Raw genomic sequence first — 27,085 nt, forward strand, 5'->3', positions numbered from 1 at the left:
AAATCACAATTCAGATATCTGAACTTCTGACAATTGGAACAAAATTCTTAAGGAAATTAAGTTGTCACACTGAAGTATTACTTAGAGAATTGAAATTGACACCTTTACAAACAAACAAGTGCTCTGATAACAACAACTGGTGACAATTGAAATTAATTCCCAAAGTTCTGACAATTGTTTTGGATGCAATAGAAATATTGCAGCTTCAGGAAGAGATCTTGTTCCTTTTTCTGTGCATAGTTTATGTGGATTGGGTTAAGAAAATAAAAGGTAGATGGTGCAATGTCAAGGAACATGAGGGTCAAGAAAGGAATTTAGGTGGTCAACAGTACAGTGAAAATAGGGGTCACAGGAGGTTGCGGCAGCGGCGGGGTGGGTGCTGTGGATGGGAGGGGTCTATTGTACTAGATGGGAAAGAAATGAGAGAGAGGCAGGAGAACAAAAGACATGCAGAGGCTACAAGGACATGCTACAAGGTAAGGGCCTTACATGCTGGCCACAGCGTGTCTCTTAAAATAGGCAAGACAAAGCGAGTGTCACAACGAAAATGTTTGAGCCCATTCGCATTACCCATTCTCATCTGGCTTGGCGTGGGATGGGAAGGGGGGTGGTGTTTACAATCGGGACTCATGTTTCTGTTCATCTCAGTAATACAAAGACTTTTATTGATCTAGGGAATGGAAGACAATAAGTAACTGCAATCTAAAAGTCTCTCAGTCTGAACAGCGTCCATTAACTAAGGGGTCATTTTCCCACTACCTGCTAACACTTGTACGATTAGCCGAGAAATCTTAATTAAAAATGATATCTTGCAGCAACTGTGCATGAATGGAATTATGAGCAATTAATATTTACATTTTTTTCTCAATGGAAAGGTCATTCTTCTCAAAGGTTGATAATTTTATGAGTAGGGAAAAGAATTAGATTATGTCCTTTAATAGATATCTCCCTTAAATTACATATACAGTTAGTGAAGGTAACATCAGAAAGTTTTACCTTACTAAGTGCACATTATCAATTGAGATGCAAGCATTTCAAAGAGAGCTCTGAACAATATTTTATATAGGTATCACATTTGTCAACAAGAGGCTCACAGGCTAGCAGTGAATCACAATATTTTTTGATGCCTGGAAGAGAATTTTCAGACCATGATCTCCTGTTTAGGGTGGAAAGCAACAGTTAAAATTGGCCCTAAAATCAGTGCTGTGGTGCAGGGTTGCTGGGGGATGGGGAGGGTGGGGGTGGGGTGTTGATGGGGGCACTGGGAGAGAGGTGTGGGGGGTGGCATTCAAGTGGGTGGGGACGAATAAAAAGCAATGTTGCGGTGTTATGGGAAAGTATATTTAGGAGGATAGATGCTGCTCCCTGCAGCTGAGAGAGTGAGTCCCAAAGGCTTTGTTGCCTAGCCAGTGCCAGGGTTAAGGACATCTCCTTGGGGCTGGAGTGGAACTTGGAGTGAGAGGGGAAGGATCCAGTTATCGTGGTCCACCTAGGTACCAATGACATAATTAGAACTATTAAAGAGGTCCTACTAAGGGATTATGAGCAGGTAGAGGCAAAATTAAAAAGCAGAACCAAAAGGCTAGTAATCTCGGAATTACTACCTGAGCCACAAGTAAATTGGCAAAGGGTAAAAAGATCAGAAAGTTGAATGTATGACTCAAAAATTTGTATAGGAGAAATGGGTTTTGCTTCATGGGTCGCTAGCGGCAGTAGTATGAAAAGAGATGTACCACTGGGGTGGCTGACACTCAAACTATGCTGGGACCAGAGTCCTGTTGAGTCATATAACTAGTGCTGTAGAGAGTCTTTAAATTAAATAGCTGGAGGGAAGGGTTCATATGAAGGTAGATTTAGCAAGTTAATGAAAAATGACAAGGCACTAATGCGGGATCGATATGGGTAATGATAACCAGAGTATGACAGGAAGGGACTGAGCATACAAACATTAGATTGCACCAGCAAATAGAGTCAGAGTAGGGAAAAATGTGACATGACATAATTTAAGGTTCCTTATCTGAATGCATGCAATATGCCTAATAAGACAGATGAATTGTTAGAAATAAATGTGAATAATATGATAAACATTACAGAGATAGGGACCAGGATTTTTCAGTCAGCGTGCAGGGGCGGGCCCAACACGCTGGTACTTAAAATGACGCGCGATGACATCGGGTAAGCATCCCGACATCATCGTGCTGTCTCGTGATGGTTCATTTGGCAGGTGCATGCCGGAGTCAGCTGCGTGCCCGCCGATAATTAAAAGGCCTGTTAAGGTCATTAAGGAACTAATTAATTTCAAATTTACACTGCCCATCCAACCTAACGGTTGGCAGGCAGGCGAAAAGGCCAAGCGGCCATTGCATTTTTTAGGAAGCCTCATCCATGAGTGGGATGAGGTTTCCTAAGGATTTTACAAAATGAATAAAAACTTTTTTTGAAAAATGAAAACATCTCCCATCTCATGTGACACAGTCACATGAGGGGACATGTTTCATTAAATTTTTATTGAATCTATGTATTTTTTACAGAAACGCTTCAATCTCCCTGAGGCAGCTCCATGCCTCAGGGAGGTTGAAGCGCTCTTTCGCGCGGATGCGCAAAAGAGCACTGGACCCGACACTCCCTCCTCCCCTTGCCCACACAGGTAGCGCTCAGCATTACGCTGGGTGGTCCTTAATTGGCCTGTCCGCGTAAAATTGGCAGTGCGGAGCTGATTGTGGGCGTCAGTCAGCTCCACAACTGCCCCCACCCCCTCCCGACGAGCCCGCTGATGCAGGAAAAATTCAGGCCATGGTTGCAAAGTGACCAAGGCTGGGAACTGAATATTCAAGTGTATTTGACATTTCAGCAGGATAGGAAGAAAGCAAAGGGGGCGGACTAGTTCTGTTAATAATGGATGAGATCAGTACAGTTGTGAGAAGTGATCATGGCTTGGAAGATCAATTTGTAGAATCAGTTTGGGTAGAAATAATAAATAGCAAGGGAAAGGAGTCACTCTTGTATAAGCAAGCCCCCTAACAATAACTACCTGTAGGCCAGGGTATAAATCAAGAAATAATTGATGCTTTTGAGAAAGGTACTGCAATAATCATTGGCAATTTTGATCTTCATATAGATTGGACAAATCAAATTGGCAAAGCTAGTTTTGAGGATGAGCTCATAGAGTGTATTCAGGGCAGTTTCTTAGATCAATACATTCTGGAATCAACCAAGGAACAAGCTATTTTAGATGTGGTAATGTGTGATGAGGCAGGATTATTAAATGATCTCATAGTAAAGATGCCCAAGACAAGAGTAAACATTAGATAATAGAATTTCAAGCTGAGGGTGAGGAACTCGGGTCTGAAATTAGTGTCTTAAACTTAAATAAGGGCAATTACAAAGGTATGAAGACAGAGTTGACTACAGTGGATTAGAAAAATAGTGTAAAAGGTAAGACAGTAACAATGGCAGACATTTAAGGAGATACTTCATGACTCTCAACAAAGATATATTCCATTGGTGAAGAAAGACTCTATTGGAAGGGTGCATTATCCCTGGCTAACTAAGGTAATTAAGGATGGCAACAAATAGAAAGAAAAGGCATGCAATGATACAAAGATCAGTGGGCAGCCAGAAAATTGGGAACATTTTAGAAACCAGCAAAGGTTTGCTAAAAAAAACAGAGAGAGAGAAATTAGAATATGACTAAAGTAGCAAGAAATATAAAAATAACAGTAAGAGCTTTTACAAATATATTAAAAGGAAGAGAGTAGCTAACGTAAACTTTGGTCCCTTGGATGATGAGGCTGGCGAATTTATAATGGGAAACAAGGAAATGGCAGAAACTTTGAAAGTATTTTGTATCTGTTTTCATGGAAGAATACACAAAAGAATTCCAAGAATAGTAGAAAATCAAGGGGCAAAAGGAAGGGAGGAACTTAAAATAATCATTACCACTACAGTAAAAGTGCTAGGTAAACTAATGAGACTAAGGACTAACAGGACTCCTGGACCTGATGGCTTGCACCCTAGAATCTTAAAAAAAAATGCTGCAGATATAATGGACGCACTGGTTGTAATCTTCCAAAATTGCCTAAATTTGGGAAAGGTTCCAGTGGGTTGGAGGAATGCAATTGTAACACATTTATTCAAGAAAGTAGGGAGACAAAAAGCAGGAAATTATAGGCTAGTTAGCTTCACATCTGTCATTGGGAAAATGTTGGAGTCCATTATTAAGCAATTAGTAGCAGAAAATTTAGAAAATCAAAATACAATCAAGCAGAGTCAACATGATTTTCTGAAAGCGAAATTGTGTTTGACAAATTTAGCAGAGCCCTTTGACTCTATCGTATAGTTAGATTACCAGAAGACATTCAATAGAGTCCTGCACAAGATAAGAGCCCACGGTGTTGGGGTAATGTAGTAGCATGGATAAAGGATTGACTAGCTAACAGGAAACAGAATCTGGATAAATGGGTTATTTTTGGAAATATTAATGAAGATGAAATACTGCATTACAACAAAGAAATTTCTGTTGTTAATAAGAAAGCAAAGCTCTTTGCTTTAAGTGCTCTTATTTCAGTCATTTTGGAGCTAATTCTATGCAATACACGATTTTGTACTGAGCGTTGTTAATTGTATAGCAATTGTGTTTAATTATATGTAGGTGGAGGGCATTAATTGGGGTTTTACTTGAGCACATATGAAGAGACATTTACTTAAACTGTAGTGTGGTTGAGTTAGGAGATATATGCTTGCAATGTTTTACTCTGAATAAATGTAAGAGCAAGTGAAAATTGGCTCCAGTGTCATCCTCCACCATCTGGCTTTCTGGAATATAACAACAGTATTTCTACTTGTTAAGAGCAGAGCTCCCAGCTTGAAATACAATGAAAAAGAAACCATTAAAAGAATTGCTATTGAAGAACCTAATTATGCTTTTAATTGGCTTTGATGTCTGATATTTTTTAAAATTTCTTTTCCAGTTAATGAGGGAGGAATAAAGCAACCGTCCAACTCATGTCCAGATCCTGGAGAGCCAGAGCATGGAGAAAGAATTGGTTCTGATTTTAGGTAACTAATTCATTTACTCAATAATCGATAACATGCATATTTTTAATATTTTTCTGAAAAAAACATATGCTTACTGACTACCCACTTTTTCCCCACTACCACCCTATGCCCCCCTGCACCCCCACCCCTCCCCTCTGCCCAGTTCACTCTGTTCCACTCTATTCTATAACATTTGCTGGTCTGAAAATGAGTTGGCAGACCAACACCTGATACATATCTACAACCTTTAGCAATGGTCAATGGCATGTGGTGGGGGAGTGTATTGATGGTGGGAGGGTGTTGGCTGTGGGGGAATGGTGGTGGGGGCGTTGCACTGTGAAGAAAAATATCTTGCTCACTAATGTTCTTACTTAGTTTAACCTACATGTGATTCCCAACGCACAGCAATATAGTCGACTCTTAACTTCCCTTTGCAATAGCAAGATCTAGCAAGCCACTTAGCTGGGCCAATCTGCTACGACAAATTATAGTAAGCACCGCACCGATTGCAGCAGTTCAAGAAGGCAACTTAACACCACCTTTCCAAGGGTAAATAGGGATGGAGAATAAATGCAGGCCATGCCAGGGCTTTCCACATCTCCTGAATGAATTTTTAAAAATGGCAGCACAAACAAATCTTTCAAGGCAAATTATGTCTGACCAATTTAATTGAGTTCTTTCATGTAACGGAGAAAGTTAATGAGGGTAATACCGTTGATTTGGGGCATAAATATTTTCAAAAGTGTTTATACACTTGATAGACTTGTTCACAAAATTAAAGCCCGTGGGATAAAAGGAAGAATGGTGGGGGATGGAGGGGAGAAGGGAGAGCCAGGCCTAGCGCATAGTTCGCGCATGTGGGAGAAAGAGCACTTCAATCTCCCTGAGGCACGGAGATGCCTGTGTAAAAAAAAAATGAAGAGAATGAAAATTTAATAAAACATGTTCCCTCATTGGGCTCTGTCACATGAGCTGGGACATGTTATTAATTCAAAAATAAAGTTTTTTTTAATGCTTATTTGCTTTAGGAAACCTCATCCTGCTCGTGGATAAAGTTTCCTAAAAAATGGAAAGACCAACTGTTAGGTTGACGGGCAGTGTAAATTTGAATTTAATGTTAATGGCCTTAATAGGCCTTTTAATTATTGGCAGGTGTACAGCCAACTCTGGCGTGCACCCGCCGAATGAAATATCGCGAGACTGCGCGATGACATTGGGGCACATGCCCAACGTCATCGCGCATCATTTTACACTCGGGCATGTCGGGCACCCGCATGCCAAGCGTAACATTCTGCCCCTAGACTTAGATATACAGGGCATAAAGACATGAAACTCAGAAATGTAGTAAATAACGCTAAGGATAATAATGGACTTCAGGAGACCATAGATTGGTGAAAAAATGGGCAGACACATGGCAGATTAAATTTAACACCGAGAACTGTGAAGCAATACATTTGGTAGAGAGGATGAGGAGAGGCAATATAAACCAACTGCTACAATTTTAAATGGAGTACATGAACACCAAGATCTGGGTGTATATGTCCACAAATTTTCTAACAGTAGCAGGTTGCCAAAGGATGAGGGATAATCCCTAACTTCCTTCTCGATTTAAATATGCCTAACTCAGCCTGGAATATATTTAATGAACCAGCCCCCCTGCTCTGTGGGAAGAGAATTCCAAAGATTAACGATCCTCTGGGTGAAGAAATTTCTCCTCATCTCTGTGTTAAATGTATTTTTGAACTGTGCCCCTTAGTTCTAGATTCTCCCATGAGAAGAAACATCCTCCCAGCATCTACTCAGTTAAGTTCCCTATCTTATATGTTTCTATAAGATCACCTCTCATTCTTCTAATCTCCAACAAGTATTGGGCCAACCTTTCCCCATAAAACAGCTCCTTTATCCCAGGAATCAGCCTAGTGAGCCTTCTCTGAACTGCTTTCATTGTAAGTATATCGCTCCTCATGTAAGGAGACCAAAATTCAACACAGTACTCCAGGTGCGGTCTCATCAATGCCCTGTACAGCTGTAGCAAGACTTCCCTCCATCCTCTCTGCAATAAAGTCCAAGGCTATTTGCCTTTATAATTACTTGATGTACCTGCTCAACTTTCATATATGAGCACATCCAGATCCCTCAAAACTGCAGCATTTTGCAGTCTCTCTCAATTTAAATGATATTCTGCTTTCCTACTTTTCCTGCCAAAGTGGGCAACCTCACATTTTGCTTCGTAATTTTCTACTTTCCTTGGGATGATTTTTGTGCCTCCTGTTGTGAAGACAGATACAACATACTTGTTCATAGTCTTTGCCATTTCCTCGTTTCCCATTATTAATCCCCCAGTTTCACAATCTATGGGACCAATGCTTACTTTAGCCACTCTCTTCCTTTCAAATAGTTATTTGTGCTTTTACAGTCTGTTTTTATATTTCTTGTTAGAATTTTCTCATACTCCAATTTCTCCCTCTATTATTCTTTTAGTCATCCTTTGCTGGTTTCTAAAAATGTTCCCAGTCTTCTGGGCTACCACTAATCTTTGCAGCATTGTATATATCTTTTCTTTCAATTTGATACCATCCTTAACTTCCTTAGTTAGCCATGAATGGTGCATCTTTCTTGTAGTGTCTTTCTTTCTCAATAGAGCATATCTTCGTTGAGAGTTATGAAATATCTTCTTAAATGTCTGCCACTGCTTTGCTATCATCTTATCTTTTAACCTATTTTCCCATTCCATTATAGCCAACTCTGTCAGCATACCCTTGTAATTACCTTTATTTAAGTTTAAGACACTGCACTCAGACCCAAATTGCTCACCCTCAAACTGAATGTGAAATTCTATATGAAATGATCACTCATACCTAGACGATCCTGAACTATGAGGTCATTTATTGATCTTGGCTCATTACACATTACCATGTTTAAAATATCCTGTCCCCTTGGTTCCAGAACATACCATTCTAAGAACATGTTCTGAATACACTCAATGAATTCATCCTCCAGGCTACTTTTACCAATTTGATTTGTCCAATCTAAAAATTAAAATCTCGCACAATTATTGCAGTATCTTTCTTACAAGTCCCATTTTTTTCTTGATTTATACTCTGTCCAACAGTGTGGCTTCTGTCAGGGGGCCTGTGGAATACTCCCACCAGTGACTTCTTTACTTTTCTATTGATATTTATTATCTCCCACCCAAACTCGCTCTACAAATCGATCTTCTGAGCCAAGATTACTGTCGCACTGATCTCATCCTTTATGAACAGATGCACCCAAACACTTTTTCCTTTCTTCCTATCCTTCTGAAATGTCGAATACTTAGAATGTTCAGGGTCTAGCCATGGTCATTTTACAACCATTACTCTGTAATGCTTATTATATCATGCTCATTTATTTCTATTTGTGCTATCAATTCATCCATCTTGTTATGATCATTACCTGCATTGCTACCCTACACTATTGTCAGTCTACATTCATATTTGCTGTTTGCTAGATGTATTTGGTGTGCTCATAGGCCTCATCTGTGCTGTATGATTCTATGTTACATTGTATTTATGCCTGCCCTGTCAAAGAGCTGTTCAATTATCCCACTCCCCATCTTTCCCGAGAGGCTTTGAATTTCTCCTTTTCAAGTATGTGTCCAACTCAATCAATTTTGGAAGCTAGTACTGAAATTGTTTCTACTGCCTTTCAGTGCATTCCAAGTCATAATGTAGTTAGCTCTCATTAGAGAATCTAAATGACCGCCCCTCACAAAATCAGAGCACTGTGACAGCAGAGAAGGAGACCATTAGGCCCATCGTGTCTGCAGCGGCTCTCCGATTAAGCAACTCACCGATTTCCATCTCCCTGCATTCTCCCCATAACCCTGCATTTTCTTTCTTTTCAGATGACAGTTTAATTCCCTTTTCAATGCTTCACTTGAACCTCCCTCCACCGCACACACTCGCGCAGTGTATTCCAGACCCTAACCACTTGTTGCGTGAAAAAGTTTTTCCTCATATCACTCTGGCATCTTCTACTGTGCCCTCTCATTCTCGATTTGTTTATGAATGGGAACAGTTTCTCCCTATCTACTCCATCCAGATCTCTCATGATTTTGAATACCTCTTAACCTTTTTTTCTGAAACAAAAATAAACCCAATTTCTCCAACCTATCTTCATAACTGGAGTTCCTCATCCCCAGAACAATTGTCATAAATCTTTTCTGTGCCCCATCTAAAGCTTTCACATTTGTCTAAAAGTGCACCACCCAGAAGTTGATGCAATACTTCAGCTGAGGTCGAACTAGCGACTTATACAAGTTGAACATAACCTCCTTGCTCTTGTACTCTATGCCCCCATTAATAAAGCCCAGGATACTGTATGCTTTATTAACCGCTCTCTCACTTGTCCTGTCACCTTCAATGACTTATGCATATAAACACGCAGGTCCCTCTGCTCCTGCACCCCTTTTAGAGTTCTACATTGCCCTCCTCACATCGCAATGCTTTCAAGTTTTGTATCACCCACCAATTTTGAACCTGTGCCCTGTACACCAAGGTCTAGATCATTAATATATATCGGGAAAAGCAAGGGGCCCAACACTGACCCTTGGGGAACTCTACTACAAACCTTCCTCCAGCCAAAAACATCCATTAACCACTACTCTTTATTTTCTGTCACTTAGCCAATTCCATATCCATGTTGCTACTGCCCCTTTTGTTTCATGAGCTATAAACTTTGCTCACAAGTCTGTTGTGTGGCACTGTATAAAATGCCTTTTGGAAGTCCACGTACACCACATCAACAGCATTCCCCTCATCAACCCTCTCTGTTACCTCTAAAACAACCTGAAACAAGTTAATTAAACATTACTTTCCCTTAAGAAATCCATGCTGGCTCTCCTTAATTAATTTGCATTTGTCCACATGACTATTAATTCTGTCCCAAATTATTGTTTCTAAAGTTTCCCCACTACTGAAGTTAGACTGACTGGCCTGTAGTTGCTGGGCTTATCTTTAGCCCCTTCTATTGAACAATGGGGCAATGTTTGCAATTCTCCAGTCCTCTGGGACCACCCTTGAGTCTAAGGAAGATTGAAAAATTATGGCTAGCACCTCTGCAATTTCCACCCTCTCTTTCTGCAGTGCCCTTGGGTGCATCTCATCTGGTTTCAGTACTTTACCAACTTTAAGTACAAATAACCTTTCCAATACCACTCCCTTTTCAATTTTAAACCCTCCAAGTGCCTAAATTACCTTCTCTTTCACCATGGCCTGGGTAGCATCTTCTCCTTTAGTAAAGACAGATGCAAAGTATTCATTTCATACCTTAGCTAGTCCCTCTGCTTCCATGTATATATTCTCTTTTTGATTCCTACTTGGCCCTCCTCCTCCTTTTGCTACCCTTTTACTACTTATATGCCTATAGAAAATTGTGCGATTCCTTTTTATGTTAGTTGCCAATCTCTTTTCATACTCCCTCTTTGCTTCTCTTCTTTGCTTCTTCACCTCCCACCTGATCCTTTTATATTCAACTTGGCTTTTAATTGTATTTTCTACTGACACCTGTCATTAACATACTTTTTCTTCTTTATCATAATTTCTATCTCCTTTTTCAGACAGGGAGCTCTGGGTCTTTTGCTCTACATTTCCCTTTGGAGGGAATATACCTTGAATGTATCTGAATTATCTCTTCCTTGAAGGTAGCCTATTGATAAGGCATCATTTTTCCTGCCAAACTTTGACTCCAATTTATTCAGCTCAGATCCTTTCTTACCCCACTGAAGTTGGCTGTTTCCCAGTTAATTTTTCTCATTCTGGACTGTTCTTTGTCCTTTCCCATACTTAATCCATCCCCTTATCACAATTGCTCTTCTAGACTTCCTTGTACCCCACTATGTAGCTGAGCCACCAGTGGTGTCATGGACTTGGCTCTGGCTGCACTCCCCAGGTAAACCATCACTCTCATCGGTGTTCAGAGCTGAATACTGGTTGCAGAGTGGAATACACCCAGAAGGCTCCTGTACCACCTGCATTTCCCTTTTTGACTGCCTGATGGTCACCCATTCCCTCTCTTCCCTGCATACTTTTAATCTGTGGGGTGACCACTCCTATAAACGTTCCATCCATGTAGCTCTCAGCCTCCTGCAGTGACACCAACTACTGCTCAAGTTCTGAAGTCCAGAGCTCAAACTGCTGCAACTGAGAGCACTTCCTGCATGGTTGTCCAGGACATAGGAAACATCCTGGAGTTCCCACATTGCGAAGGATGCGCACTCTCGAGATTGGAGCAGCCCTGCCATTTCTTTACCTATTAGTTACCCTTGATACGACTAAAATGAAAACATTACCAACACTAATACACCTGACCACTATTAATAAACCATACTAGTACTAATAAATCCTACTAATACTTAACAGACTAAAGTAGTTATAATAAACCTTGCTTAAGAATAAAAGATAATACTAATCAGGTACTCACTTTCTCATTATTATTAATACTTAATATTTTTATTGTTTTTAATATGCCAGCTGTTGAGACTCAATCCCTAAGAAGTAATGCTGACCAGCCACTCGACTTATGACTTTCCTATAATGTCACACCTCGATTTCTGTTACTGATGTGGTTCTTGACTCTCCACAGGCAACATTAAACTGTCTCTCTTTGCTGTTTAAACCAAACTCCCGGCTCTCCTCATTGTTTTCACTCTTAGACAATTTTTACCCTTACACAACAGTGGATGGCAGGCTGCGAGATGTTATAAATAGCTCTGGCTCCGGCCAAGAAGGAACCAGACACATAAAAATGAATTACCATGGTCACCTTCACAGTGACTGACAATACACTTCTGGCCCTTCGCTGAGGTTGCTGTTGTGACTGTAGCTGTGGCAGATTTCAGTGGGACGCCCTTTCTGAAATACAGATGACGCATTATTCCTTGCTGAGGTACAAGTCCGAGAATTGCTCCTTGAACACCCTAGGTGGATGTGAATTGCTTCTGGGACTCTCCTCCTCCCTCCTCTAGCAGATTGTCCAGCTCTATATGCCCTGGGTTCATTCTCCATATCATGCTGTATTCCAGGAGGATGCCTACTATTACACCCATATATGGGAGCAACTGGTTTGTGCAGAAGCTTTGAAGTCACCTAAACTTACTTCAGCACCTGCCATACCACACCCTGAAGACTTTTTCAGCTTTAAACAACTCTGGGAAATACTTGTAAAAACATAAAAACAGCCAGAAGAAATTAACCTGCAACTAGCCTTTAAGTAGTTAATGACACCTTTAAATAGCACTGGTGTTGGCATGTTCCTTCTTGCTGCTGAATGCATGTTCAGCTGTGCAAGATTATAAGAGGTCTTTTGCTGGAGTGGTGTGCTCCAAAAGGACAGTGCTGGCATCAAATCAGTGTAACACACTGATTGACGCCATGATCTGTTTGCTCTTTATACAATGGCGGATGTTCACTGTGCACACATCAACAGCCTTACCAATATGTGTGTAGCACACCTGCCCAAGTGCTCAAACTCACTCCAGCTACCCCTTTCACTCACAGAGTCAGCCAGGGGCTCTCGGGCACCCCTAGGGAAGAGGATCAGCAGGTGGCCGGGGCCATCCATCCAGGTGACTCTGGGAGTGACCGGCCCATCTGACTCCCCTCTTCCTGTGACCTCTGCAGACCCAGGCCGCGGAGGGTGCCACTGCCACACAGCAGGATCCTGAAAGCAGGCTGGGGCCCTTGAAGTCTTGACGCTCCAGAGGACACCTGCCAAAGTTATCACAGACAGGGCACAGTCAGCAGGCTGCCTCCACCTCTGTTGTGGATGTCAGGGGAGCACCAAGACGTAACGACAGGGTTAGGAAAGTTAAGGAGAATTAGTTGCACAGCCTGTTGTACATAGTGTTCACTATTGCCAATAAACTTCCAAGAATGTCTCCCTGCCTATGACTCCTTGTTCTGATGAGCAGTGTCTGTGTCACTCAGTTGTGAAACCTTTCTGCACAAAATAGAGGCAGCTGTCTCAGTTCAGGGCTTCTTCCCTGTGCTCTGTGCAGTCTTCAGACCACAGTGATGGGCTGGCCTCACACTCCCTGGAGACATTACTGATGCCTACACCTCAACGGTGCTTGTCATTGCTGCCAGAATGTTGTGGGCAGGTGTCACAGAGTTCCGCCATTCTCTCTGTGTGCTCTCAGCACCTTTTAAGGTGTGGCTGGCCCCCACCTCTTCAGTATCTGTGACCAGTGACGTTGTGATCCTGAAGGGGTCAGGTGCTGAAGGCGGACAAAGGATCAGGTGCTTTTAAAGTTTCATGGCTGCATCTCTATGATATGACCCTGATCATAAAGCAAGTGAGCTGCCCTCGGCCAGACAGGAGTCAGACATTCTCAGAGGCTACGTAAAGATCTATGGAGTGTCCTCATTGCATGTCCACATCATCCTCCTGCAATCAAGCGACTGTTAGGGCCATGTGTCTCCATGACAGGAGCATTATCACAGAGGATATGCGCACTGCCTTAAGCCAGACTGGAGTCAAACATTCACAGATGCAATGTCAGGATCTATGGTGTCTCCTCACTGCATGTCACCATCATCATCCTCCACAAATCTAGCAGCTATGAGGGCCTCCCGAGCGCGTCTGCCTGGTCTGGCCAATGCAAGGGCCTCATCGCCATCGTTGTTGCCTTCGAGGATCTCCTCACCCTCATCGCTGTCAACGTCTTCCTCATCGGAGGAGACCTCCTGTTCCTGCATCTCCTTCTCAGCTCCTCCCTGTGTTGCAGTGCCAGGTTGTAAAGGGCGCACCAGGCGACGACGATGCATGACACCCTCTGTGGACTATATTGCAGGGCCCTACCAGACATTTCCAGACATCAGAGCCTCATTTTCAGCATCCCGATGGTCTGCTCCACCAAGTTGCGAGTTGCAGCATGAGCCTCATTATACCTTCACTGTGCTGCAGTCTGAGGCTGCCGCATGGGCATCGTCAGCCACACTCTCTGCAGGTAGCCCTTGCCCCTGAGGAGCCAACCCTGCAGGTTCTGTGAACTCTGGAAGACATCAGGGATCTGTGACCGATTGAGAATGTAGGAATTGTGCACACTCCCTTGAAAACGTGCGCAGACCTGCAGGATGCAGGAACTAGAGATCACTGTTTAAAAATAAGGGGTCACCTGGTTAAAGCAGAGCTGAGGCAAAGTTTTTTCGCTCAGAGGGCCCTGAGTCTTTGGAACTCTCACCCTGAAAATGTGGTGGAAGCAGAGCCTTTGAATATTTCTAAGGCAGAGGTGAATATATTCTTGGAAGCAAGGGGTGATAGTTTATCGGGGTAGGTGGGATGCAGATTTCAGGTTACTATCAAATCAGCCATGATCTTATTAAATGGCGGAGCAGGCTCGAGGGACTGAATGGCCTACCCCTGCTCCTTGTTTGTAGGTTTGTAAAGGTTTGTGGTGGTTGCACACCAACTGCACATTCAGCAAATGGAATCTCTTGTGGTCCACATAGTTGACCCCTTGTTGCAGCGGAGATGTGAGTGCCACGTCAGTGCATTCGATCGCATCCTGCACCTGTAGGAATCCCGAGATATGGGCAAATCCAATCGCTCTTGCATCCTGGCTCTCCTGGTCCCGGGCAAAATGCACAAAGTTGTGTGCCCTCGCAAAGATGGCATCTGTGACCTCATGGATGCATTTGTGGAGACTTGTGAGATCCCACAGAGGTCAGCTGTGGAGTCCTGAAAGGAGCCACTGGCATAGAAATTGAGCAGCGCTGTCACTTTCACGGCCACTGGTAGTGGATGCCCTCCATGTCCACATGGTGCCAAATCTTGCAGTAGTTGGCAGATGTGACCGACCAGTTCCCTAGATATGTGCAGTCTTTGGTGACGCTGGTTCTTGGTCATCTGCGGGAATGAAAGGCGGTGTCTGTAGACCCTGGGTCTGGCTAGGTGCCGACCAGTGACAGTTTGCTATGGCTCTTTGGTGCCGCTCTTTCTTCTAGAAGGTGCTGCTCCTCCCTCTGCATGGCCAGGTGCCTCAGTCGCTCTCTTCTCAGTCATCTTCGCTCTCTGTACACCACGAGGCATACAGCTTGTTCATCAGGCTCCAGGCTTCTGATGTACTCCTCTTGTAGGGTAAAAGAGAGAGACGTGTGGGTTAGCATGGGTGTACTAAGAACCTGTCTTGCTTAAGTGTGAAGGCTCCTTAACGCATCCCAAAGAGTGCTGGTCACCACTTGGATGGCCAGAGTTTAGTGTTCTGCCCGAAATCCCACCCACTAAAGCCCACTCCCCCTGACCAATTGGCGGCAGTTTCGTCAATTGGACTGCATGCTGTGCTCTCAGCTCAGGCACAGGCATTCACCTAACCCGCACTGCAAGGCTGCACTGTTAGCTTGAACCATGAGGGAGACAGGTCCAAACTGGAATGGTGACATTGCAAGAAGCTGTGAGCGCCTCCACCAGTGACTGCTCCAGGGCCAGCTTTAGCAAGGAGATTGTACAACATGCCCAGTCGCCCAACTGTGCTGCCATCCACTAAGACACTCATTAGTTTTCAGTCTGTGCCTGAGAGGTGAAACCTCTGGAGCACTTGGTTGCATTTTGCTGCCTCTGCTTTGCTTGTGTGGGCAGATAAGCTACAGGCCCGATTCCAATCATATCAGTGTGGCTGCGCCTGAACTGTCTTAGCTGCAGAGAAATGGTCTGCACTTTATACACGTGGCCGCTTCCCTTGCCACCCCCCCCCCCCCCCCACACCCTTACCACTCAAGTGCTTGTGCATTACCTTCAACCGCAGGGCAGCCTTTGCCCCTCCCCACGATCTCGTCTCAACCGCAGGGCAGCCTTTCTGCCCCCCCACCTCCACGCACCTCAACCAGGCAATCCACGCGAGCGCTCTGTAACATTACTCACATCCGAGTTCACCTCAAAGTGCAGCCCCCCCCAAGTGCACGCCTTTCATATGCTGCTGTGAAACACATCGACACGCTTTTCTCAAGGACGATCCAGCGGGCGTGGGGGATGGTGACACTGGTGCGCTAACCTTATAATGATATGCTGATGTACTACAATGAGGCTCCTGACATCCGATGGCAGGAAACGCGGCCCGCCATCGACGGGCTGAGTGGACGTTTGCAAACTGGTTTCACGATGTTGTGAAACCAATTTTTTGCCTTATCGCCATATTGTCCACTCATACCACCAAACACATCTGACGCCAGTAGGCATGGACGATTCTGCCCTTAGGTTCGAATCTTTGTCCGCAAGTCAGGTGCATAGGGTCAGGAGAATTCCCAGCTCTACAAACCCGACTTTTAAAAATGGCTGCTTAGACATCCGATTTTTGGTCCGGGGGGCTGGACTATATTAGAAGTTGGGGCAGGTTACCCAGGAAGTAGTGAAGAGGATGTCAGGTGTGGAGGCAGCCTGACGGAATGTCTGCTTTGGGGCTGTGGCACTGTGTCCAAATGTTGTTTTAAAACAATAAAACATGAAACATCCTTCCCGCCTGCACCCCTCACATTCCCCATCTATGCCACCTTATATCCTGTACCCACACCCCCCCCCCCCACCCATACCCTCCATAACAACCTATTGACAGCTCCCTTTTTGACAGTTCCTGTTGACACTTTTGACAGGTCCTCTTGACAGCTTTCGCAGTTAATTTTGACAGGTCTGTTGACAGTTCCTATGACCTTGACAGTTAATGAGTTTATGCACTTTTTAAGCACATTCATGCCTTATTTTAACAATTTCAAAGGGCACCTGACCTCCCCCAAAGGCATCCTGTGACCAAATCCAAAGTGGTGCCTTACCTTTCCAAAGGTACCATTTCTCTGCAGCTAAGACAGTTCAGGCGCAGCCACACTGATATGATTGCAATCGGGCCTGTAGCTTATCTGCCCACATGCAAACTTTGTGCATTTCTTTGGATAGCCAAATGCACAAAGTTTGCATATGCTCTTGTCAGATCTACTCTGCACACTTTAGGTTTCATGCTCCTGGGCTACCAAAATCTAACTTGAGTGGAGGCAGCTGATGATTTATATGGCCACCTGCTTCCATGAACTGCGCATGTGTGAAACATGAACTGTCCCTGCTCCCACCCCTGTGAAAATGAGAAGTGCCGTGTTTAGGGGAGGGACTTCCTTTCTTGGGCATTTTTGCCATTTTCGCTATGATGGAGAGGCTCTCTATCGTCGAGAAAATCCAGGCCTTACTTTCCAAGAAGCATGTGATCTCCTTATTCTGAGTACCAAAATGTACTACCCCGCATTTTTTTATATTGAAGGTCAATAGTCAATTTTATACCCATACATCAAATACATGATCCATTTGTACAGCAAATATGTATCACTTGTATGGTTGCTGTAAGCATTTGAGGTACTGCACTGACAAGTGCCTGCCTCCCCCATTATCAATCCAGCTTGGTTCACCAGGGGTCTGCTGTGATAATTATGCCATATGCCTAACTTACAGTAAGGCCGCTATAGTTCACAGTGAAATATGCACTAACTATGCAGTTTTAACTGTTTACAAGGGTTTTGTTTGCTCAGTAAATTGTAAATTTATTTCCAGGTATAATGTTCAGTTTTGGAAAAAAAACTACCTGCTGTTTATTTTAATTACACAATTATTCCTTATACATAGAGACAAGAAACTTAACTTTTTACTCACCATTTCTTTCTAAAGCATTGGAGCAGCTGTACAATTTACATGTGATGAAGACTTTGTTCTGCAAGGATCCAAAAGAATCACATGCCAGACAATTGCTGAAGTGTTTGCAGCATGGAGTGATCACAGGCCAGTGTGCAAAGGTAAGAAAACCCACTGTAGATATCACATTTCATACAATGGCTGAGACCTCATAAATATATTATAATATTGCAGTGACATTTCCAGCAGAACAGATCTTTGACATTGTTATCATTTTTCTCTGGTTTTTTGTGCTTAATTAAAAGGCAGGAGAGAATATTAAGGAAACCACAATGAAAAACTATCTGAACATAACACTTAAAGTTAATGTGGAAATATAAAAAATACTTCAGAAATGAATGATCTTAAACAACAACGGAGACTGAGCGGCAATTGCCAATAAACTTTCTGAATCATCATCATATAGCGAAACATGTGATTTTAAAATGGAAAATCTCAGTCACGTTCATTGGCAAAGCTTTCCAAATTTTATCAATTAACGTTGCTAACCATTAGTGCATCTGGTGGTGGTTCGACCCAAAATGTATAGTAAATTTGCAGTATTTCTCTTTATTTGCTGCATGGCCGGTCCATGGCTCTTAAATCAAAATATGTAACCTTTCAAGTTTTTATTGAATATTATCACTCTCCTGCACCATGACAGATGCTGCACCAAAGTGGAGGTAATATCCAGTTTTTCATCTGATCAATGTTAGTTAATTTTGACCACCAATTTTGTGGAGGAAGGACAAGTCAGTGGAATTGAGTTGGATTTTCTCTGACTATAAGCAGTCCGCCTGCTCTGGGAGGGGGGGCTGCTGTCCTCAATTGAACTCGAGAACTAGGGGCAAAAGCTTCAGAATAAGAGGTCACCCATATGAGACAGATGAGGAGAAATTTGTTTTCTCAGAGGATCATGAAATTTTGGAATTCTCTACTCCAGCGAGCTGCAGATTCAGCTCTTTTATCTGTGTTTGTACCAACACTGTAATGAAATCTGGAGCTGGGTGCCACTGGTGGAACCCAAATGGAGCATCAATGAGTCAGTTATTAATGTGTAAGTGCCGCTTGATGGCACTGATGACAACATCTTCTATCATTTTGCTTATGATCGAGGGACGGCCAGCCAATTGGCCAGATTGAATTTGTTCTGCTTTCTGTGGACAGGACACACCTAGGCAATTTTCCACATTGTCAGGTAGATGCAAGTGTTGTAGATTTACTTAAATAGCTTGGCTAAAGGCTCAGCTAGTTCTGAAGCATAAGCCTTCAGGAATTTTGCTGGATATTGTCAGGGCCCACAGCCTATGCTGTATCCAGTTCCTTCAGCCATTTCTTGATATCACATGGAGTGAATTGAGTTGGCTGAAGGCTATTAGCTCTGCTGTTGGGGGACCTGAGCAGGAGGTTGAGACGGATCATCGACTCAGCATTTCTGGCTGAAGATGGTTGCATATGTTTCAGCCTTTTGCATCGATGTGCTGGGCTCCTCTATCAATGAGGATGGGAATATTTGTGGTGCCTTCTCCCCCAGTTAGTTTTTAACTGGCTTCCACCATTCACAACTGGATGTGGCAGGATTGCAAAGTTTTGATCTGATCCATTGGTTGTGGGATTCCTTTTACTGTTAAGCATTCATGTAGTCCTGTGTTCTAACTTCACCAGGTTACTATCTCATTTTAAGGTGTGTCTGGTGCTGCATCTGGACTCCTCATTAAACTAGGGTTAATCTGCTGGTTTGATGGTATTGGTAGAATGATGGATGTTCTGGGCCATGAGGTTCTAGGTTGTTGTTGAATACAATTCTGCTGCTGCTGTGCTGCCCCACAGTGCCTCATGGATGACCAGTCATCAGGACTGCAGTATATCATTGTACCCTGTAGAGGGGACCTGGAGCCTGTGTGAACAAGACAAATGACAATGTCTCTCCTCAACCAATCAGATTGAAGAATTTGGCTGAGGCATGCAGAGTCTAAAACAGGAAGTGTAAATTAGAAGATTATATTCAATGTAAATTCACGTAGAGAAAGTGAAAGAGAGAATATTTTATTAGAAGAATGGTAAGAGTGTCATGCTGATGCAATATGGACTCATGGGGTATATGTTTGAAATAGATATTTTACTTTAAAACAAAGTAATAATGTGGAGAATGAACACTTTAAATCAAAATGGAGTTGAAAGGTCAGGTGACCTTTCCTTTCCTGTCAATATAGATGGAACTATACAAGGCCCTTGAGTTTATCTTCATGTCTGGACAAGCCATTAAAACGCAAACAAACTTTCAAGACACACCTGTGAGAAGTCACTAAAATGCAGCAATCTTTTCCTGTGGTTAATGGCTGCTCTTCTCTAAATAATTAAATAAACTGTTTTTACAATACTGCTTGCAGGCTTTTCAGGTTCTGAGTTGAAATCCAGAGGGTTGGTGTGAAAAAAAACCATAACCTATGACAATGGTATACGAATGGGTGAAACTCAGACCCCATTTTTTGACAATAGCTTGGTCTTCAGAAACCATTTGTAAGGACAATGAAGAGAAACACTCTGGTCACATGACAGAAATCAGGTTTCAGATAAAGCGATTTAATGAGGCCCATTTTTGGACCAGCAAGGGTGAAAAATCCAGACCAGTGAGGGAGCAGGATCCTGCCTAAGAAGCATCAGTGGGCAGAGAATTCAGCTTGGCTTTTACCTCTATATTTGAGGAACCAAAGCAGGTTTTTGCTATAGGTGTTCAACTGCCCCTCAACTGGAGTGGAACAACAGAAACAACAAGTGACAAATCACTACAAATTCGTCATTCTAAACATCCAGATGCCACAGTGGACCAAAAAGGAATCACAGGCCTGAAATATTTCAAGACTTCATCTTGGGAAAAGAAAGTGGGACAACTTCCAAATCTTAAGTGCATGCTACCTTTATAACCACAATCTTTTCTTGATGGTGTGTGTGTGTGTGTGTGTGTGTGCGCATTTGTATGTATGCGTGCGTGTGTGTGTGTTTGTATGTGAATGTGGCCAGGGCCAGGGAGTGAAATCATGGGCCCTGGTGCTTCTCCTGTTTCTGGGCCCCTTATTTCCCCACCCCCATCCTCTCCCCAATCCCCCGACACCGCCCCACTTTAACTCCCTCCCTTAATGATGTATGATGTTTTTCCCCTTTCAAGATTCACCAATGAATTCTCCAAATAATCACAGAAAGATCCTAATAAAATGATAATGCCCATTGGTGACATCTAGTTGCAAATATCATCTGATATATAGCATGGGTCATTAACGTTGAGAGCAGCAATGAAATAATGCAGTGTTAGTTTGTGTGTGCCCTATCGGTGATCCCACTGTGATGATTAAACAAACAAGAGAGTACAATGTTTTAATTAACAGTGTCATGTAATATTGTCAATTAGACAGGCAAATATTGTATTGTTTATAACACTGTGCAGACAATAACACAGATTTTGGTGACTGCCTCAGCCCTAATTAACATGTTCTGCACATTGCACCATATGTAAACGGTGACAGTAAATTCACATTTGGGGAAAGATTCAATATTTGCAAGCAAGATGAACTGCACAAGATTTTTCCATTCTGTAGGAGTAGAAGGTGACTTTCTTCTGCCTGGGTGCATGATGTAGAAAGGGTGTAATTGGATTCTATTTTATCAGTAATCTCGCAGGATAGAAAGATCAAATGACACCTAAGCAACCAAGTGGAATGATTGAACAACATAGGTCTTCACAACCAGAGAGAAGAATTTAAGCCCTCAGGTACCTCTGTACGACGCAACTTTTAAGAGACCAGAGGACAGAGACTGAATGATTCATAATTATATCTGTGTTTTGTTGATCAGCAAGTCTGAAGACTGCTGATTGCTGCTTCTCTCTACAACATATTTTCAATATCTACTATGCAACACAACTTTATCACGATATTTCAATACCTTAAAAAACTCATAAAATGCACCAAGAAAGAGTGAGATAAAAATAGGTTAAGTAGACAAAAGGACAAGATTGAAGTCAATGGAAAGGACTCTTGAGAACCATGTGCAGTTAAAACAGGTTACTGATTCACTATGAGCCCATTATGCACTCCTGCCCTGGCAATTTCACCCACAAAGCCCATTCACAGTAATCTTTCATTAGCAACAAAATAAACAGAACTCCAGACATGATTCTACCCTCTGTTCATAAGGTAATTACGGATGACAAAGGCCATCTGGCACAGCTCATCTCATTCATCCAGAATGGCGTATGAACATACATGTTAGGAGTCAGCCATTTGGATCCTTGAGCCTGCTCTGCTATTTAAAAACATTGCCTACTTCATACCAGTGACTATAACTCAAAAGTACTTAGCTGGTTGTAAAGCGATTTGTCACATTGTGAAAGGTGCTGTATAAATGCAGTTTTTTTTTTCTTTCTTTATTACACCTACATGCAGTAGACAGAGTGACTGTAGCAATGGTGAAATTGGAGGTCAAACGCTGATTGTCTGAGGATAATTAGTCACAGAATAATCAACTGAATTTAGTAAAGTGGCTAAAAAGAAGTCACTTTTTACAAATTTACAAAACCATTCAGCTCTGTATCTAATCCAACCTTACCATTCTGACTTCTCTGGCACCAACCCACTGTCGTGCAATTGGTTTATACACTGTGAATTTATAGCCAATCCACAGGTTTCATGTGATGTTGCATTACATTTGTAATAAATAAATGTGTAAGTAGTATTTTTTTAAAATCTAATTGTTGTTTGAGGTGTGAGAGAAACAGATGAATTAAGTGGAAAAATGTAATTAATAAATAAGAAGCTTCAACAATGACACCCTCCCTGACCCTCAACCCTCCCCCAACCGCCAACCCCCCCAACCTCTCCCAACCGCCAACACCCCTCAACCTCTCCCCACCACCAACACCCTCCAACATCCCCCACCCCCCCCCACCGCTAACCCCCTCCAGCCTCCCCCGCACACACTCTCCAACCTGCCCCCCACCTCCCACAGCTCCTCCTTGTTGTGATTGTGGGTAAAACCTTTCCTACTGCTTTTAGGGATCAAGTGAATTGTACTGACGGATCAGCCCTAAGCGTGGGTAATCTTAGGGACGGAGGTTTCTAGTCATTGACCTGGTTCAAGCATATAGCTTCTGCCTAGAGCTCTGTAAATAAAGTTAACTGTTTCAAGTAATAAACCTGTCCGGTACATCAAGTTTATTACAATTGGTGACAAGGATAAATAGCTCTGATGCTGCACCTCACCTCATGAATGTGAAGAATCTTAAGCACAGAAAGAAAAGTATGCTCACCAGCCATGCCACTCTTCAGCAGAATCGACACTTATGACTTGTCCATGGAAGACTGAGCCAGTACATAGAGCACCTTGGTTTTATTTCTTGGTGAATGAAATAACAGTAGAGCAGAAGCAGAAAGCAACTATTTATGTGTTCGCGGGAGCAAGACCTAGAACCTCATCCATAGTTTGACGGCCCCAAACACGCCCAATTCTAAATCATTTAACAAGCTGGTAGACCTCGTAAAGGCACATTTTCAGCCGAAGCCGTTGGTAATTATGCAGAGATTTAAGTCCAACTCCAGAGTGAGGACCCCGGATGAGTCAATCGCAACTTATATCACAAAGTTGAAACAGTTGACTGAATACTGTGACTTTGGAGATACATTCAATGACGTTGTGGGATTGTTTGGTTTGTGGCATACATGACGATGCCATTTAGCTCCATTTACTTGCAGAAGTTAATATTGATTTGAAGTGCGCCATGGAAATAGCACTAGCAATGAAGAGTGCTGAGAGGGACTTGAAAGCTTTGCAGAGTGTTTAACATAGTGCCATTTTTCAGTTGGGGCAGGAACATACCGCCGAGTGTGGAGCGAAAACCAGAGAGACAGCCGCAGAGCGGGAAACAGTCTCTGCTGCTCAAAAAACGAAAAAGCGTAGTGGAAGTATCTCACCACCGATTCAGAAAGTAATCTGTTACCAATGTCGGGGTAACCATGTACCGGAAACCTGCAGATTTAAGGAGGTAGATTGCCACTACAGTCACAAAAATGGGCTTGTACTGAAACAATTCAGGCAAAATCGAGACAACCAATCAGACAACAGACCAAGATGATTGAAATGCACAATATAACTGAACCAGAAGCTGCTGATACTAATATCTATTACCTACACAATGTCAAAGCAGTAAAAACTGAACCAATCACTGTCACCCTTCACGTGAATGGGAAGCTCTAATCATGGAGGTAGACAGGGGAGTGGTGGGAGAACACACATTTAAATACCTAAATGAAGGTACCCAGCCACTGAATCTGGAGCAAACCACAGCTCAGCTGAAGATGTACACTGGAGAGTCAATACAGGTGAAAGGCATCACCTCTGTACCTGTGTCCTATAGGCAACAGACAGCCCAGCTTCTAGTAATCATTGTAGCAGGTAAAGGACCTTGTCTTCTGGGCTGCAATTGGTACAAAAGATTAAGCTCAACTGATCAGAAATCTTTCAAGTGAGAGCAGGAAGAGATCCTGGGTTGATAAGAGAGTATGATGGTACATTTTGGAATGAGTTAGGAGAACCGAAGGCCCTTCACAGGCTGCATGGATACCTGAGGTCAGAGTTAGTTCCACAGGAAAATTATGAAAAGAAACAAAACAAATACAGTGCCACTCTGAACCAACTGAAGAAACAGTTGGCAGAACAAACACAACAATGTTCAATGTGCCAGAAGGAAACCAAAAGATACGCGAAGGAGACAGAAGAGTTGAAGAATTAGTTGATTGAAACAAAAGAGGCATTAGAAGGAAAAGTCAGAGAACTTTCCCAGATGCGAGTGGATAGAGAAGCCATGGGTAGGTCACCCACCAAACTGAACCATGTTAAGATTTGACTAGAGAGAAATTTGGCCAACTGTGAAATCAAAATGAAGGACGGGACAAAACTTCAGCAAACAGAAGAAGAAAAGGCAGAAATTAAATCCAAAAGGCCAATAGACAATGTCTCCAGAACCCACAGTACAGCTGAGAAAGGTCATTCACAACTTGAAAAAGAAAGTTTATCCGTGATATTTGGAGTAAAGAAATCCCGTCAATATGTGCATGGTCGACATTTCACCATGATGTCGGACCATAAGCCACTCATAGGTTTATTTAGTGATGATAAAGCAATTCCTTCGATAGCCTCAGCCAGAATTCAATGTTGGGCTTTGATTTTATCAGCGTATGAGTGCACCTTTATGCACTGTCAGAGTGTGCATATTGCAAATGGAGACACCCTCAGTCGTCTTCCATTACCGGATACCATTATACATGCTCCAGTGCCAGAAGAAGTTGTACTTGTGTTGAATTTCTTGGATTCTTTGCCAGTCTGTGCGAAGCAAATATGGAACTGGACAACCAAGGATCCAGCTTTGTCAGCAGTCTGAGATCAGGTATTGCAAGGATGGTCGAATACCTCAGTCTCTGAAGCGATAAGACCATTCCATGCCCATAAAACCGAATTAAGTTGTCAAGATGGAATTTTGTCGTGGGGATCAAGAGTCGTCGTCCCTTGCACCACTCTTGACAGAGCTTCACAGTGCACATCCAGGCATTTTGAAGATGAAGTTGCTTGCGCGAAGTTATGCCTGGTGGCCAGGTACAGACAGTGATATAGAAAAAATGGTTAAACACTGTCTCCAGTGTCAGCAACAACAGAAGTTGCCCGTTTCAGCTCCACTGCATCCATGGGAGTGGCCTGGTAGACCCTGGGCTAGACTACATATAGACTATTTAGGTCTGTTTTTAGGTACTATGTTTTTATTGATCATTGATGTGCATTCCAAGTGGATGGATGTATATGAAGTTAGATCACTGACATCATGTGGAACGATTGTTTTGGATAACAGTACTGCCTTCACTAGTGTGGAATTCTGGAGATTCGTGCGTTTAAATGGAATTAAACATGTTAAAACAGCACCATATCATCCCTCGTTCAATGAGTTAGCGGAAACAGCAGTACAAACTTTCAATTCCGCAATGAAGAAGTTATCTGAAGAAATGTTAGAAACTCAAATTTCACACTTCCTTCTCAATTATTATATGACCCCTCATGAACTATGGGTTCAACACTGTCTGTATTACCGATGAAACACTGCCTTCGTACAAGGTTAAGACTGGTGTTTCCAGACTTAGACGGGAAGGTAGAGAAGAACCAGAGTAGTCAGAAATTGAATCATAATATTCATAGCAAAGCTTGAAGATTTACTGTGGGAGATACAGTTTTCATGCAAAATTTTGGAAATAGACCTAGTTGGGTTCCTGGTGTAATTGTCTCTGAAACTGGACCTTTGTCATACCAAGTGGAAATGGAAGACTGGATTGCTCAAAAACATATGGGTTATCTAAGGAGTAGAGAGACATTCCAACAACCAGCTATTCCACCTGTAATTGATGTCGAACCTTTAATCCCTGAGGTGTCAGATCGACCTAGAATAGACATACCCAATGTCTCTGTTGAATAACCTAATTCTGAAGTGCCATTGTCTAAGGATGCCCCTGATGCTGCAGTTCCTGATCACGTTGATGCAGTGGGAGAACCTTGAGCCATAGAGCTATGTCGCTCTAACCGAATTAGAAAACAACCTCAGAGAGTTAATCTTTAATCGCATAACCTGTGTATATATGTATATGTTGTGGATTAAGATATTCTTGTAAATAAGAAATGTCAAAAGAAATGAAGGGGGGTGGGATGTGGTGATTGTGGGTAAAACCTTTCCTACTGCTTTTAGGGGTCATGTGATTGTATTGACGAATCAGCCCTAAGCGCGGGTAAGCTTATGGGTGGAGCTTTCTAGTTGTAGACCTGGTTCAAGCATGTAGCTTCTATAAGAGCTCTGTAAATAACGTTATCTGTTTCAAATAAGAAACCTGTACGGTACATCAAGTTTATTACACCTCTGCAACCTCATTTCCAAAGCCCCCTGCCAACTTCCCAACCACCACCCCTCCACCCCCACAACTCCAACCTCCCTTTTGGAAAAGCAGGTCAATGAAGAGTGCAGGAGGGCTGCCAGGAGCAGCACCAGGCATTTCTAAAAATGAGGTGTCAACCTGGTAAATCTATTACACAGGATTCTTAACAGTGATAGGAGCATACGATTAACAGAGCTAAGCGATCCGACAACCAATGGATCAGAGCGAAGCTTTGCAGTCCTGCCCCACCCAGTTGTGAATGGTGGGAGTCAATTAAAAACTAACCAGAGGAGAAGGCTGCACAAATATTCCCATCGTCAATGATGGGGAGCCCAGCATATCAGTGCAAAAGAAAAAGCTGAGGCATTTGCCAGAAGTGCTAAGTGGGTGATCCATCTTGGCCTCCTCTG

The 27,085-nt window shown here is 42.8% G+C and overlaps 1 protein-coding gene across 1 annotated transcript in view; it reads left to right on the plus strand.

The window, feature by feature from the left end:
• csmd3b (CUB and Sushi multiple domains 3b) overlaps positions 1-27,085 on the plus strand; it is a 2,128,577-nt gene that overhangs the window by 1,212,140 nt on the left and 889,352 nt on the right. The window contains exons 8-9 of the mRNA XM_078541225.1: positions 4,971-5,058; positions 17,716-17,840. Of these exons, the coding sequence (XP_078397351.1) occupies positions 4,971-5,058; positions 17,716-17,840 (213 nt within the window). The remainder of the gene's footprint in view (positions 1-4,970; positions 5,059-17,715; positions 17,841-27,085) is intronic.

Source organism: Cetorhinus maximus, chromosome 4 (genome assembly GCF_964194155.1).
Source record: "Cetorhinus maximus chromosome 4, sCetMax3.hap1.1, whole genome shotgun sequence".
Lineage (NCBI taxonomy): Eukaryota > Metazoa > Chordata > Chondrichthyes > Lamniformes > Cetorhinidae > Cetorhinus > Cetorhinus maximus.